The sequence below is a fragment of the Sorex fumeus genome, unplaced genomic scaffold (genome assembly GCF_029834395.1).
Source record: "Sorex fumeus unplaced genomic scaffold, SorFum_2.1 ptg000063l, whole genome shotgun sequence".
Classification (NCBI taxonomy): domain Eukaryota; kingdom Metazoa; phylum Chordata; class Mammalia; order Eulipotyphla; family Soricidae; genus Sorex; species Sorex fumeus.
In genome coordinates, this window is record NW_026606120.1 from 38,144,881 (window position 1) to 38,160,940 (window position 16,060).

The window sequence follows — 16,060 nt, forward strand, 5'->3', positions numbered from 1 at the left end:
AAGAGGGTGTAAAATCAAAAGATCCTGGAGACCACTAGACTATTCTTGATTCTATCATTTTTAAAATTTTGTTTTGGGACCACACCTGGCAGTGCTAAGGGATTACTCCTGACTTTGCACTCCAGAATTACTCTTGGAGGTGCTCAGGGAACCATATGGGATTCCAGGGATTGAACCCAGGTTGGCCCCCTGCAGAGCAAATGCCCTCCCCACTGTTCTATTGCTCCAGCCCCTAGAGATATTCATTCTGTTTTATGTTTTTGTATTTGGGCTATTTCTAGCGGTGCTCAGTGCTTACTCCTGGATGTGTGCAAGGCAACCATCATAACCCCTGTATTTTCTCTTCAGCCCCTAAACATAATTTGTATTTCTTTTGGATCATTCCAATTATAGAAAATCTGAAAAAAATACAACCTTCTACAACAAGAAAAAAGTACATATTTTTAATATTAAAAATAAAAATGAAAAAGAAAATTCCTTAAAAAATATTAGTACAGTACAGCGAAAAAAATAAAAATAAAAATGATTCATATTTAGTTACTATCTTAACCATTTCATATAAAATATCTTTCCTACAGTGCAGTTAAACCTACAGGAAAAGTTTCAACTCTGAGTGTTCAACTCTGAGTGACTTTGACTAAGAAGCTATGTCAGGAATGCAGTCCTGGTACTGAAATTCTGCTGAATAAATTTGGTATAAGATTCACCCTTAGTGGGGGTGACCAATGACCTCATGCACAGTTATACTGTGTGAGATATAGATGCATTCCTGACTAAAATGAGCAACTCATGCATTGTCTTAATTTTTAAATTAGCTATCCCAGCAGCTCATGCATTATCTTAATTTTTAAATTAATTAGCTCATCTGAGCCATTAGTGATATGGGTAAAAAGTCACACTTCCACCCCCCAAATGACAGGAGAGAGGTCTGCTCTGGCTTTCAGTAATCCCTAAAAATTTGGAGTATGTCCTTCCATGGGGGAAGGAAACCACTGCTATGAGTCCTGTAGTGGTCGTCCCTGGTCTGGCTTATGTCAGCTCTTACATGTTTCTCTTTACAGAAGCCACGCTCAGTTTACACTCTCAATCTTCTGCAGCAACTTGCTCTTCGTCCCCATAGTGAAATACTAGTTGGTATTTTAAATAATGTCCCACAGTGAAGCACTACGTGGTATTTTAAATAATATTATCACTCACAAAAATAACTTCTGCCAATCTGTCTTAAAGCAGAGCTGTTTCCTTAGGTTTAGCAGGATTTTCCTGATCAAAGATGAAAAGGAAGTACTTCAAGTATTTCAAAGGAAATGCTTCGAGAAGGGGAACAACAAATACCTTCTAGAATCTTGATGTCATTGCCCAAACCAGAGGGTGCAAAATAAAATCATCATTTTTCACTCCCACCTCATTTTATTAGAGATTTTTCCTATTTCTCCACTTGCTCTACTATATACCAAGCTGCCATGTTTTTGTCTGGGACTCAGGATATGAGGAGGAATGTAGAATTTAAAGAGAAAACAATTTAAACTGTTTATTTACAGCTGGCATTTTAAATGGTATTTTTGCATATGGTAAAACTTTTTCAGAAGTAAAAATTAATTTTCCCAGCATCACTGCAGGCAGATTACCAGGAGTAATGGCTTCACTGATGCCTAGGACACAGCTCTCTAATCAATCCATCCTGGAAGGAAGCCAGAAACCCTGATTTTAAAACCAGAGACTTGTAATAAAATTAAAAAAAATAAGCACTCAACCCTCAGATAGATTCTTTCCCTGAAGCATTTTTTGATGCCCACCTGTAATGGCAGAAGAGTAAATAAAGAATAAAACAGTGGAACCACTACATCTGCTGACATAATTTCCCCCGTGGATACAGTCACTCTCGTGGGCAAAACAGGATTGCAAGATGCTGGCACGTACATCCCTGCGATGAAATGTGGCCTCTGTTTCCGTGAGTCTCACTCCCAACTGCTAAAGAATAACAACTCACCTGCTCTTTCTTCATTGCCTTGCCACCCCAGTCTTAAGAAGCTTAGCCTATTTACTCTGTTACATGTAATATCTTTGATTTATATTGGCATTTTAATTTTTCTCTCAATAAGTCTTATTAAAGATACTGGCATTGATGCACAAAAATAGTACCAAGGTGACAATGACCCTTCCATCACTCTTATGTCCTTTCTGGTCCACTGTTTTATCTTCTCCACCCCACCCCCATTATTTAATTGGAAGTTATGGTTAGGTGCATGCTGTTACTTCCCTTAGCATCATCTATGTGCTTGAGACCTCCCACTTATGTTCTCATGTTATTTCCAGGCAGCCTACTCTCATTCTGTGTTTTTATTCTAATTTCACCTGAAATTCCTTTGCATGTATAATCAAAATTGTATGTATATATTATAAATAACTATATAATTTAGTTATAGAAATGACTGAAAGGAAATTAAAGCTTAGATTTAAAAACTTATCTTTCCCTTTGTTCTAGAAAATGTCCAGAAAAGCACCTTTAAAACAAAAAAAATTCTTTAAGGAACGAATCACAATGATTTTCAGGGAGGCAAGGGTAGAGGAATATTTACTGGGAAAAGTCCATAAGAAAGCAAAGGAGAGGCCAATGAACTGGCTTTCTTTTGAATTTCAGATCCTCCACATAAACGTTTTTGGTCTCAGGACTGAAGAAAGGTGAACCTATTGCTAAGATATTTTCCTGGATGTGTGGAACTGGAATATTTGAACTTACAAAATTTATTTAAGAAATTATTTCCCTCCAAACCAATGAACAATGTGGTTTCCAGAGCTACTCTTAAGAGGATCAGTTCTAGAAACTTAGAAGCCTCAACTTCCACAAGATGGTTGGCATGTAAACCAATGTTTTAATAAATTGTGGATAGAGAACTTGCTTCCCTTTATACCACACAGCCTGGAGGAAAGGAAAACCATATCTTTGATTTGACAACCTGACATCTCTGAGAAGGACAAGGTGCGTGAGGTAGTTAGGTATTGGGTACTCTTCATGACCCAGAAATCCAACAGCCCAGACTTATCATTTCAAGCCAAAAAATAAAAGGTGAATAATATGTGAAGCAGACATTATTTAAAAGGTATTACAAAAGGGACATTAATATACAATTCTGACCTTCCAAGAATAAACCAAGGAGCTGTGAGATGAGCAAACAAATGGCCTACGAACAGATTTCTTTCTTAACAAGCAAAAACAAATGGGAAATATGTCTTCCTCCCTGTGGCCAACTTGCTGGCTGCTGCTGATTTCACCTGACCCTGCTCTACAGTCAGTAGCCGAGGAGACCACTTAATAGTCACACCTCCCTACTCAGGAAGCTGTGGAATCCAATGAATCTACCTTACCCAAAAGCCAACTGTGCCACCTTTTAGAAACTAAAGAGCTGGTAGACTAACGCATACCAAAAAAACCTTCACCATGAAGGATGCCCCAGACAGAAAATTAAAATAGGGCTCTGCTCAGCAGTGGGGATGAAAGGAAGAAATAGAGCACGGCAAATCATAAATCTGTTCATAGTTGTTATGTGGCCACACCTGGCGTATACTTGGGGTCACTCCCAGTGGTGCTCAGGGGACCATGTGGTGCTTCACACAGCCAGTTGAGCTACTTATCTTGCTCTAATTTTTGTTTATTTAAAAAACATACCCTTGTGGCTGGAGAGACCGTATAGTGAATAGGGCCTCTGACTTGCACAGGGTTGGTCCAGGTTCAATTCCCAGCACCGCATATGGTCCCTCAAGCCCCACCAGAGTAAGACACAAGCAATGCTGGGTGTGGCTCCAAAGTGGAAACTAAAAATATGCCTTTGACAATGACTGCTTCTAATCCCCTTAAGTGATTGTCCACACTCCCTCCCTCCCTAGTTCAGGAGGCAGCATCCTTGGCAGAAAGCAGGTCAGCATTATCACTGACTAGTCCCCTGCCCCCCCGCCCCCGCTCCTCCCACACCTTACCTCTATGGTATATTGCTCAAAGATGCGCAGCTGCAGGAAGATGTCCAGCTTGATTTTCCGCTCATGGAATAGCTCCTCCATCTGCACCTGGGCGTCATCCAGCTGCTGCAGGACTGACTCTATATGGCTGATGGAGCTACTGTGGGGTGTCTTGTTGTTGGAGACAGCTGAGTCCCTGTGGCACAGTGGGTGGAAAGAGGGGAGGGACCTTGCCTGTTAAAAGTGATGAAGGAGAATGGATCCTTCTCTGTTTGAGCAAGGAGAATGTGAATCAGTTGAGTCATTCAATCAATAGACATTGATCAAACACCTAATGAGAATCTGGTACTAACTACCTATTCAGAGAACTATAAATACAGGTCTCTACTTTGAGGTTCATAGCACTGATCACTTGCTTATTCCTTAGACCAAACTGTGCAAAGGAAATATGAAAAAAACATGAAAAAGACTTCTACAAAGCACAAAATGTGAAATAACTGGGGTAATTACATACAAGGATACAGTCAAAATATGTATAGTTTTAATACACATGCACATATCGCAGCACATAGGATAGACACATTAAAGGCACAAGCTTTACCTCAAAGGACTGGTGTTAACATAAATTCATGGCAGCCAAAACTATCCATCTTCTTTATAATGCTGTGCCAAAGTTTTGAGCTATTGCTACTAAGCAGACCTTGAGCTGTGGTTAGGAAAGTATGGGATCTAGAGGGAACAAGCCCATATAAAGCCTTTTCTTTAACATATATGTGCCTTAGGAAACCATCTCTCTCAGTCCCAGCTGCCTCCTGGAAAGTGGTTTCAATCCTGTTCTGCTGCTTACTGTCTGGGTCAATGTTAAGAGTGTGGCTGAACGTGTTCCATGAATGATTACTAATTGCAAAAGGACATGTGTGAAGAATCTAGTACTGACTGCAGCAGCTCCAACTGAGGACAGTAGAGATTAGGGCACCAGAGGAAGGATGAGTCTTGAACTGGGCATTAGAAGAGTAGGATAAACCTGTCAATCAGAAAGACAGTGCACTTCCTGAGAGAGATCATGCCTGAAAGCAGTGGCATAGAAGAGAATCAAGTGAGAAGTATACTGCTCAGAGAAGTGTGTGTATGTGTGTGTGTGTGTGTGTGTGTGTGTGTGAGAGAGAGAGAGAGAGAGAGAGAGGAGGGAGGGAGGAAGGGAGGGAGGGAGGGATAGACGGAGGAAGGGAGAGAGAGAGAGAAAGAGAAAGAGAGAGAGGCCTCCAAAGACCTTGGTATATTAAGAAAACTGTGGCATCCCAATTAAATTCTATAGGGCCTAGAAAAAATCAGAATCCCAAAATCTGAAACAAACAAGTAAATTCATTATCTTAGCCAACTTGTTTTCTTACATAACTTAAATCAAAGTACAAAGGGAAAATTGTTGGATAACATTGGGTTGTCCTTGCTCCTCCCGCAGGGAGCTTAGTTTTATTGAGCTACTCCTACAACAGTGCCCCTGAGACACAGCCAATTCCATCAGGCACTAATAATCCTATTTTGCTCTTCTCTTTCCTTTATATCATTTGCATGGTTTAGCAATGTCCTTTTTGTATAGACACAGGAAGAAAGTTCATTACATACTTTGTAACATGGGAGTTAACTGACTCTGAAATAATATTTACTCCTGGGCATTGATGTATGCTTAGTAATATTTACCTGACTTAAGCTCTGTTGTCCTTACTTCCTAAAACCCCCCCAAAGGAGGGTCCAAACGAAAGAACTGGATGGACCCAGGACAAGCTGTAAGCTACCTTGGCATTGAAAGGGGAACAGCTAAGCATCGTTAAGAATAATAAGTTAAGAGCACGGTCATGGAAACAACTGTCATGACTGAAAAAGAAGTAACTGAATAAGGACCCTGCTGGAGTTAGGAAAGACTAATCTGGCCTGAGGACTGTAGTCTGGGATAAATAGCGAGATGTCCCCAGGAAGAGCACCCTTTAAGCTTAATATATCTCTCACTGTATTCATACAAAATGACTAGAAATATTATAAGAAGTATATTTACTATGGTTTAAATGGATTACTAGCTGAGGAAAGGAGAAAGCAATACATCCTAGATGGAATCCTGCCCTTGAGTGGATCTCCTAGTAATCTAGAATGCTGAACCCTCAGGTGAGATTTTGCCCTTGCGTTAATCTCCTAGAACTTCCCCTGAAGGAGTGTACAACCTCACCTATGTGTACCCCACCCTTCATGATTTCTATATAACTATACTGTAAGGGTAAGAGGGGACTGCACTAGACTAGAAAGAGGAGGACTATGAAGATGAGGATGATGGAACTATGCTGGGACTACCACCACCACCAACACTATGACTGTGGTTGTGCTGTAAGGGAGAGATCGGACTATGCTAGGGAAGAGAGAGAAATTAACTGATTACCAACCAGCCTGGGGCCCTGTTTCTATGTTCCTCTGGTTCTTTGTCTGTCCATCACTATGGGCTGGGCAGAGGAACAGCTCTCAGCCACCAAACACTCAGTCCCATGTGCCCACACTCTTTCTTTGAAACTCACAGAAAATCATTATTTTAAAACTTTTCATCAACAGATTTTCTTAAAATCAGTTTCTTTAGCTGGTTGTTTGTCTCAAAAAAGACCATACCTGAATTTATACATTTTCCGAGGAAGCATTAAGAGGTTCTCTTATTCAGAGCGCTCCCTGTTTCTAACTTTTCACCCAGGCCTATTTGGACATGAAACTCCACTCTTGCAGGACATCTCCAAGAAGAAAAGATTAGATGGACCCTGACTCTGACTGTGCTGGAGGGAAGACAGGGTTGTTCTTTTTGACTGTTGTTCTTGAACTTTCTTCACCACACGGCTTCCAGAAGAGTGATTTTTGACCTGCCTATACAAGCTTCTGTCAGTGTCACACTCACTGGTCTCAGACAGGATGCAAAGGTCCCTCTAGGGATCTGAGTGATGAGTACCCCGAGAGTCCAGGGCAACTAGGGAAGGCCTGTGCTATGAAGTGTGTACAGCACCTCGTCAACTTCTCAGAGTCACTTCCTTCGACTATTACTGAGATCAGGAGAAAGAGCTAGGCTCTAGAGTCAGTTTCGGGGAGGAATGGATGATTACCAGTGGTTCTTGGTTACAGGCCTATAGTCCTGTCTAAAAATTCACAGAACATAAATATGTAGGACAGGCGTCAGCTATTCCCCTGCCTTCACAGTCACTGAGCAATCTCGTGCCCTCAGGCTCCGTGCAAGACTGGCAGTTGAGAAGAGCATGTGGCATCTCCAAAGACCCAGCCCCAGTCAGTGTAGTCAGTCAAGCCTGTTCAAAGTGTTTATAAAGAAAGCACAAAGCCATGACAAACATTTAGAGTTGACAGAGCCCCTTAATGATTAAGATAAAGCAGCTTAGACCCAGACAGGTCAAATGGTTGTCTACTAATAAGAATTTCTTCAGAAGCAAGTGACAGTGGCATTTCCTAGGAAGGCAGACAAAACTGTCGTGCATTATATATTCATGAAGATGAATTAGGGGAAGAAGGGAAAGAGGCTGTGTTGTTAGTATGCAACGGGGGACACTGAACTTCTCAAGTGCATGTCTGGAATACAAATGATTAATTTCCAACAGAAAAACATGCCAGGACCATCTAAAGGTAAGTTCTCATTGTTTATTTAATTGGACAACTGGTGTGGGTGGAAAGTCCTCTTCAACAAAAAAGGCCCCAAGGAATAGTTAGCCTAGGAATAGTAGATGAGATTACTTTTATTCCAGAGTTGGCAGAGGTCCCAGTACTCAATGAATTTGGGAAAGGGACCAGTCCCTGTGTGCAGATATCATTAGCACCATTAAACCTTATGTATGCAGCACCTGAGCACAGGGATGCTTGCCGTGGGTTCGCTCAAGACCTCATGACACTATCTGAGAAGCCAACACCCTTAACAGATGGAAGGAACTAGATCTTGGAGCCAATGAAAAGAAAGCAATGGTGTGGATGATTCTAAATAGATATAAGGATTTTCTTTTATGTTATGCTTAATTAGGTATATAAAGATTTTATTTTCTGGGCAGCAAGGAATGGTGAAAAGGGTCTTAAATGGATAATGGAGAGCAAACTGGAAGAACTTCATACAGGAATTACACTCCATCTACTAGATCACTGGAGTTCAAAGATGAATCTAAGATCAGATGCTAAATACTAGTATATTCCCTAGGAGCTATTTCTCCACATGATCGAATATGTCATAATTCTCAGAATTTTTTTCTGTTGTTAATTTTGATAACTTATTGGTTACTGGGTAACATCTTGAGTAATAAATAATTTTTTGAGCATTAATGCACTTCCATTCACCATTTCATTCTAAACTCACACTGAGCACATAGGCACTTTTATATCTGACAGACGGATAAACCAACGCTCACACAAGACCACAAAGTTGGCTGCAGCTGAGCCAAGACTGGGACATGACTTATCTCGCATCTAGTCCGAGGCATTTCCCACTGGAAAGCACTGCCCATGCTGACCTGGCCTCGCTGGGCTCCCCCAGGGAGGGAGGCGCTGACCTGAGCTGCTGGATAAGGTCTTCGCCTTCCTTGATGACATTGAGTGTGGCATCCAGAGTGGCAGTTTGCTGCTGCTGGAACTGCTTGATCAGTTCCTGCACTGCATCTACCGAGTCTGCACAGACATCCTCCAGCATCTCCTTCTGAAGATCTTCCATCCATGTCCACAACTGCAGGGAGAGAACAGGAATACTCAGGGTAGATGAGAGTGATGAGGGCTGGGAGAGATACAGAAGATGAACCCTCAGTAAGGCAGTGAGATGCTTGGCTGTTCTCAGCAGCACAGCCATGGACCAGTTTGTCTTTCTATATTTATGCTCCTAATTGTTTTCTGCTACTCCTTAGGTAATTCCTATGGGCAAGAAGCACATATTTGGTTTTGCTTCCCAGTAACTCAGGGAAACCAAGATTAGAAACTGTAGATCATTAGCCTTTGAGAGACCAAGAACAAGAACCTGGTGTTGGACCAATATTATTTTGCTTGTTTTTGGGCCACACCAGGTATGTTGAAATGTTGTACTTGGCTCTGCACTCAGGAATCCCTCCTGCAGTGCTCACTGACCACACGGACAGCAAGCACCCAATCCACCATACTAAGACTTCAGCCCCAAGGAAAAATATTATTTAATCTTCCACATATATATAATTGAAACAGATTTTCATTTAGTTTGAGTATGATTTTGTATGGCAGAGATATTTTTATTTTATCAGTCACAGCCATAGTCCTCCCGTTATTCATTGATTTGCTCGAGCGGGCCCAGTAACATTTCCATCGTGAGACTTGTTGTTACTGTGTTTGGCATATTGAATACATCACGGGTAGCTTGCCAGGCTTTGCCATGCGGGTGATATACTCTCGGTAGCTTGCTGGGCTCTCCAGGAGGGGTGGAGGAATCGAACCCGGCTTGACTGGGCTCGCTGTGTGCAAGGCAAACACCCTACCACTGTGCTATCGCTCCAGTATCATTTAGAAACAGTGCATGGAACATAGTAAGTGCTATACAAATATTAGACATTATTATATGAAAATATTTTGTATGCAGTCAACTTGTTCCCATAGAAAGTAGAGGGAAAGTTTCACTTTGGAATTCACAGACGGTCAATACTGGGTTTAATTCTTCAATACATTAGGCTGTACTTCTCTCAGCTTTTACAACATTGTCCTGGGATGTGTAAGGAAAGCTAGGGAATGGACATTACAGATAGTTCTAAATAAAGAGAAATAAAAAAGTAAAAATGATGTGAATGGAGGACAAAAATAGAAGACATGAAGCAGATCACTGAAGAAAAATAAACCCAGCATGTTAACTAGGGCAGATGCTGAGACAGGCCTGGTTAGGGTAAGGTTGGCACCCAACTGTTCCTGGAAAGAGAAAGAGGAAAAAGGCTTGTAGGTATCTAAGGAACTTTATTTAATTGAAAATAACTTTTTTCCTCAGCACCACACTTAAATTAATCATGGCTTTCAAACTTAGAGGTTTTCCCTGTTTGATTTTAAATAAGAACTTTAGACTCTCTGGTATAGCTCTCTAGAAGAAAGCCAACGTTACTCGGTCAATTCAATATGACACGGGACATACTCCTTCCTGGTGGTCATGCAGCCAAATTGTAGGGGCAGTCAGAAACAAAAACTGCCAAAGTGAGTTGTCAGTGTTAAAAAAAAGTAAAAAGAGGAAAAGTTTTAGGGTCTCCTAGGGCATATCAACAAGAAAAAACGTATCATTATGAAAAAAGTGTCCATTCTCAAATACAGTTTTACCAGCAAACTCAAACCAACTTCTCTTTATATATTTTACTGTATTAGAGAAACTTTCTTTGGGGGGAGGGAGACCACACACAGCAATGCTCAGGACTTATTCCTGGCTTTTTACTCAGGGGTCACTCCTTTCAGACCATAAGGGATGCCAGGGTCAGCTGCATGCAAGGTAAGTGTCCTGCCTGCTGTACTATCTTTCCACTCCCAAGAGAAACTTATATGAAGCAGAGGCAAAGTCTACTGAAAGGAAACTCAGCTATATGATAAACAAGTCTACCTCTAAATGAAGTTCAGCTCAGTGCTTAGCAGCCTGATAAAAGAAGAGACTAGTTTCATACATCCAAGATGATAAAATGTCAAATGAAATTGCTAGTAACAGAAGGAAAAAATGACTTTTATTTTGGGTTTGTTTATGAGGTCATGCCCAGCAGTGCTTAAGGTCTACTCCTGACTCACTGCTCAGGCATCATGCCTTGTGGGCTCAAGGAACCATACAGAATATGGGGTATCAGAGCTGGGCTGGCTGCATGTAAGGCAAGTTTCCTACTAGATAAAAACAGGTAGTGCTATGCTATCTCTCTGGCCCTGGACTTAAGAAAATATGACTCAGAAATAGGAAAGAGGATCACAGTGAAAAGGGACCACTTTCTCTATTTTTATTTTATTTTATATTTATTTTATTTTAAAGGGAAATCTTTCTCTATTTTTCCTTCTGTAAAAATAAACATACTAAAAATCCAGAGGAAAAGGAATTCTTGAATGATTGAATGGAATGATAATAATTCTTGATTTTTTCTTGTTTGGCTAATCCTGTCACCAGGGAGAAATTACCTTACTTCATTCAGTTATTTCATATTAAAAATAAATGTGTGAGTATTCACTAACTCCCCATTCAAGTCCCTCCTAGCATTGAGGAGCTGACATAAAGAAGGCAGTAATAAAACTACTTCTCTAAGTTCAAATATCATATCATCGCTTTGACATCAAGACGAGTCTAGAGAATTTAGCACCAGTTTGAGAATAATGGTGATATAATTAAGATACTACTTATAGCCCTAAAAGAATAAGCAGCTCCCATGAGATCACATATATACAGTCACTCCTGGTGTGAGCAAATATGAACTGCATGCTCATAAATTTAAATAAGCACCTCTGAGGCTTAGTACTCCAAAGTAGACAAAAATAAACATTAGTGCCTATAAATTATGAGGAACAGTCAAGGTTTTTCTTCTTAAGCTGCAATTTTCCTAATAATCTGAACATTCTACAAGCACAGTGGTAGGGCGTTTGCCTTGCATGCAGCCAACATGACCGACCCGAGTTCGATTCATTCCGCCCCTCTTGGAGAGCCCGGCAAGTTACCGAGAGTATCTTGCCGCATGGCAAAAATGCTTGCCAAAGCCTGGCAAGCTCCCCGTATTCGATATGCCAAACACAGTAACAACAAAGTTTCATGAAGGAGACGTTACTGGGCCCGTTCGAGAAAATCGATGAATAACGGGAGGACGATTGTGACTGTGATGTGTCCATATGATTTACCCTTGAATAGCATGTTTAAGTCATTTTGAAACCTACCCAAATCAGGGTGCCAGATCTATTGTGTATTTACTAATTATCAAGTAGTGGAGGAAACTCAACCAGAATGATGTATGACCTCAAGTTACTATAGGTCAAGGACTGTCAGAATTAGATAAATTCATAGAGTGAGTGAGGCAGCCTAGAAGTAGAAAGAAAATATTTTTTTCCCTACATAATTCCATGTTGGGGGTCTCTTCCAGGGTAATTCTCTTTAGCTTCTGCTTAACACATTAGGGTTTAACACATTAGCACTGTACATTCTTCATTAACCCATCTACTGCCCAGTAATACTCTTGAGTTTCAGAAGTTTCTAGATACTATATTCTCGATGAAAATGCAGATGTACTATAACACATTCATTCAGGGTTTGAATAGGCTTTTGCCTGAGGAACAAGATAGCTTTGCTCCATCATCTTCTGCTCTTGACTAGCTTTCCATTCGCATAGTTCTGGCAGTCAGTGTGCTAAAACAACCAATGAAACTGAGGAATGTTGAAAGGAGCAATTCTACAGGATGAACAACCCCTCCCCCCCAATCTTGAAGAGATGATTTCTCCTTTGACATCAACTACCAGCTTTTATTTCCCAAATAAATCAGGAAAGTTCTGTGAATGAAGTAGAAGATGAAACTGTTTTGGTCTCCATGCCATCATCTCTTTAGAAGACTGATTTAGTTTGTTTCTACAGGGGTAGAGAGAGAAACATGTGTACATGTAGATGTCTCTGGTAGTTGTGGGGTATATATATATATGTATATATATAAATATATGCGTGTGTGTATTTGAGCAGAAAATAACATGAAAGAAAGATTTCTCAAAGTTAGAATTAAATTAGGTATTTAACTAAGCTAATAAAAAACTGAGGTCGATTTTCTTGGTCATATTCCTTGGTTAATTTGATTCACATTATTACTACACAATATCTAAAAATGGATATTTTGAAAGCCTACTGAATGTAGCATTTCCATGGAAACCCAGCAAGAGAAGAGCATATACTGTCTGGACAATCTCTGCAGAGCAGATGACACTTGCTACAAACAATTTTGCCCTAGACCAAAAAAAAAACCCCACCAAAACCCCAAAAGATTTAACCTGCAACCACCAAACCTTGTAATGTACCTGTTAAGGTTGCAGACAGTAGGGTGAAGGGTGATGGAGTATGAGAACAGTGGTGGAGGAAAATTGACACTAGTGATGGGATCGCTATTGAAATATTCTATATTACATTAAAACTCAACTATCATCCCTTTGCAAATCACAGTTCTTTAAATAAAAATATTTAGAAAAATAAGAGAAAAAAATGAAGAAATAAAGAAAACTTATAAAACAAACAAAAAATGCAAAGACCTATCAAATAATTCAAACCATTATTGACCCTTTTCATATATTAGTTTTAGTCTTTGAGGGTGAGTGGTAGGGCATTTGCCTTGAGGGTGAGTGGTAGGGCATTTGCCTTGTGGGCGGCCGAGCTGGGTTCGATTCCTCCACCCTTCTCAGAGAGCCCGGCAAGCTACCAAGAGTATCTCTCCCGCACGGCAAAGCCTGGCAAGATACCCATGGTGTATTCGATATGCCAAACACAGTAACAAACAAGTCTCACAATGGAGATGTTACTGGGCCCACTCAAGCAAACTGATAAATAATGGGAGGACAGTACTACAGTCTTTGAGGGTAACCTAACTTGTAGTAATACTGGATACACAGTTTTTAATGTATTATACCAGTAGTCCCAGGTTCCCAAAGGCATTTAGCATACCACTCCCTTTTCAGAAATATAAGTAATTTAGTACCCCTCTAGAATGCTACTTTCCCAAAACAAACAGAGATGTACCCTCCATTGTACCCCCTGGAGCCTCTACTGTCCTTCCTATGGTCTCCTCCTCCTCAGTGGTATCATCCACTTCAGGAAAGATTTCCAGTGATTTCCAGCCTCTCACACCTGAACACTGACACCTGTTTGAGCACCAGACTATGGACCACCACTAGTTTCTGGACCCATGGTTGAAAGCACTGTTGTCTGTTTTATAGCCTAAGCCCTCACATGCCATTAATTATTTTTCATGATAGATTTATAATGACTAAGATATTATATAGGTACATTTGCAATTTGTTTAATGAATCACCCAATGTGGAATAATTAGAAGGCCTCTAACTATTCATGATTATGAATAACAAAGATTACTATAAAATGGTTAGAAGATTTTAATCCTTCAGATTCGTATGGTTGCCAAGAATTCACAAAGCAGGGGTAGTAAGATTTAGTAGAAGAAATGAGTATAGAGGATATTTTTATCTTCCTTTTGTGACCTCCCTGATCCTAATAAAAGTAAATGTTTTGATGTAGGAAGTGGGCTAAAGTAAAATCATGACCAAGTAAAATCATGACCATCAGCCTGGGGAGTCATAGAAAGTCCAGGTTAATTGCTTAAGAAGATGGATATTAGTTTCTGCTCGGATACACCCATAAGGTGCATTGATTCCCTAAAAATTTCACTCTACAACCATATTTTATTATACATAAATTGGTTCTAATAGAAAAATGCAGTAATGATTATAGATATGTAGGAAAGGAGTCAAAAAACCTAAAAAGGAATTAGCTATTTTTAACTAGGCAAGAAGACAGTATTTATCAGTCTGGAGCGATAGCACAGCGGTAGGGCGTTCGCCTTACAAGCGGCCAAGATGGCCAACCCGAGTTCGATTCCTCCGCCCCTCTCGGAGAGCCCGGCAAGCTACCGAGAGGATTCGATATGCCAGACACAGTAACAACAAAGTCTCCAATGGAGACGTTACTGGGCCCGCTCGAGCAAATCGACGATCAACGGGAGGGCCTTTACCTTTACCTTTACCTTACCCCAAGGTTGCCCTACTACTCAGAAAAACTTAGCAGGAAATCAGCCTTTGATTCACTCTATTTAAGAAGGAAAAATCACCGCAGAATTCAAAATTTTGAAGAGATTTATAGACTAGTAGACTTGGCAATAAATTCTGCCTGCAGCAAACACCCAGTTTACAAACAGAACCAAGAGGAAGTGTCAGGAGGTCACAGACCCGGGAACGTATAGGACTGACACTAAGCAAGGTTTGAGAAGTAGCATTGTTGGTAGGTACCAAAAGAAACAGAAAAAGATAGAATCCCATTTTTTAATTAGCCTATCTGAGGATAATCACTTCTTTTTTTAATTTTTAATTTTTATTAGTGAAACACCATGTGATGTCCACAGTTGTAGACTTACAAATTTTTGTGCTTGGGTTATCATTTCTGATGACTAATAATTTCTGCCTGCTATCAAGGTCCTGGGAGGAAACTCCCATAGGCAATCCAAATTCTTTCATTTGCCGTCTCTCCCTGTCATAGCATGTCTATGTATGAAACATAGTGATAGAGACATAAAATAATATCTGCATATGTATGCTACATAGAGGTATGTTCTATACATGAGCGCTCCCACTTAACAAGGAAGACACAACCAGCTCAGTATGATCACAGCACCATGGTTAGAGGCTCACTAACCTCACACTAGTTCAGTCTAAAAGGAAAGCTGAAAGCTGAAAGTTCCAGGGACGAACTTTAGGAATATTGGTACTTTAATGTTCCATATTAAGCCTACTTAAGTGATATTTTAAGGATAACTTTGAGATGTTTTTCCACTAGGAATAAAAACAGTGTAACTCTACAATTTGATGTAATCATCATCATCACAAAGTAGCAAGAGATGAAGTGATTTTTCCCAAGGGCACACAGAATGCCCAGTGAATTGGGTTCTGGAAATCTAGACCTCCTTGACATTTAATATCTTCCTGTACTTAATTGTGTGTGCATTATGCATATGTGTAGACATATGCATAACAGGCGTGTGCATATAGGTACACAGGTCTTATTTCTTATTTTTCAAAAAAGGGACCCCAAACAAACTCACTTTGGAGTAGAAAAGTGATTTGAGATACTGAGTCTAACTGTGGGTAAAAGGTTCTGCTCCTCCATGATGGCTGCTTAAAATACTTTTCACACCCACAAAAATAACATTATATGATACGAGACTTACAGATCTTATGAAAGATCACCACAATCATATAACCTTTAGTTCCATACAGGACCACTCCGATTTTTTTCTGTATTTTGAAATCTTTAGGTAAAAAACTATACTATGTCTTTCCTGTTTGAATAAACTAATGATACAGAAAAGTCCTCCTCCAAGTCTCTTATTTTATGAC

The 16,060-nt window shown here is 40.1% G+C and overlaps 1 protein-coding gene across 22 annotated transcripts in view; it reads right to left on the bottom strand.

Annotated features, from left to right (window-relative positions):
- The window catches only part of KALRN (kalirin RhoGEF kinase), a 792,058-nt gene that overhangs the window by 327,301 nt on the left and 448,697 nt on the right, over positions 1 to 16,060 (bottom strand). For 19 of the 22 annotated variants that reach the window (XM_056127415.1, XM_056127407.1, XM_056127411.1 and 16 more), the window contains exons 12-13: positions 8,475 to 8,683; positions 3,973 to 4,147 (exon numbers count right to left, since the gene is read on the bottom strand). In XM_056127415.1, the coding sequence (XP_055983390.1) occupies positions 3,973 to 4,147; positions 8,475 to 8,683 (384 nt within the window). The remainder of the gene's footprint in view (positions 1 to 3,972; positions 4,148 to 8,474; positions 8,684 to 16,060) is intronic. The other 3 variants (XM_056127408.1, XM_056127426.1, XM_056127424.1) reach the window with 1 other exon arrangement.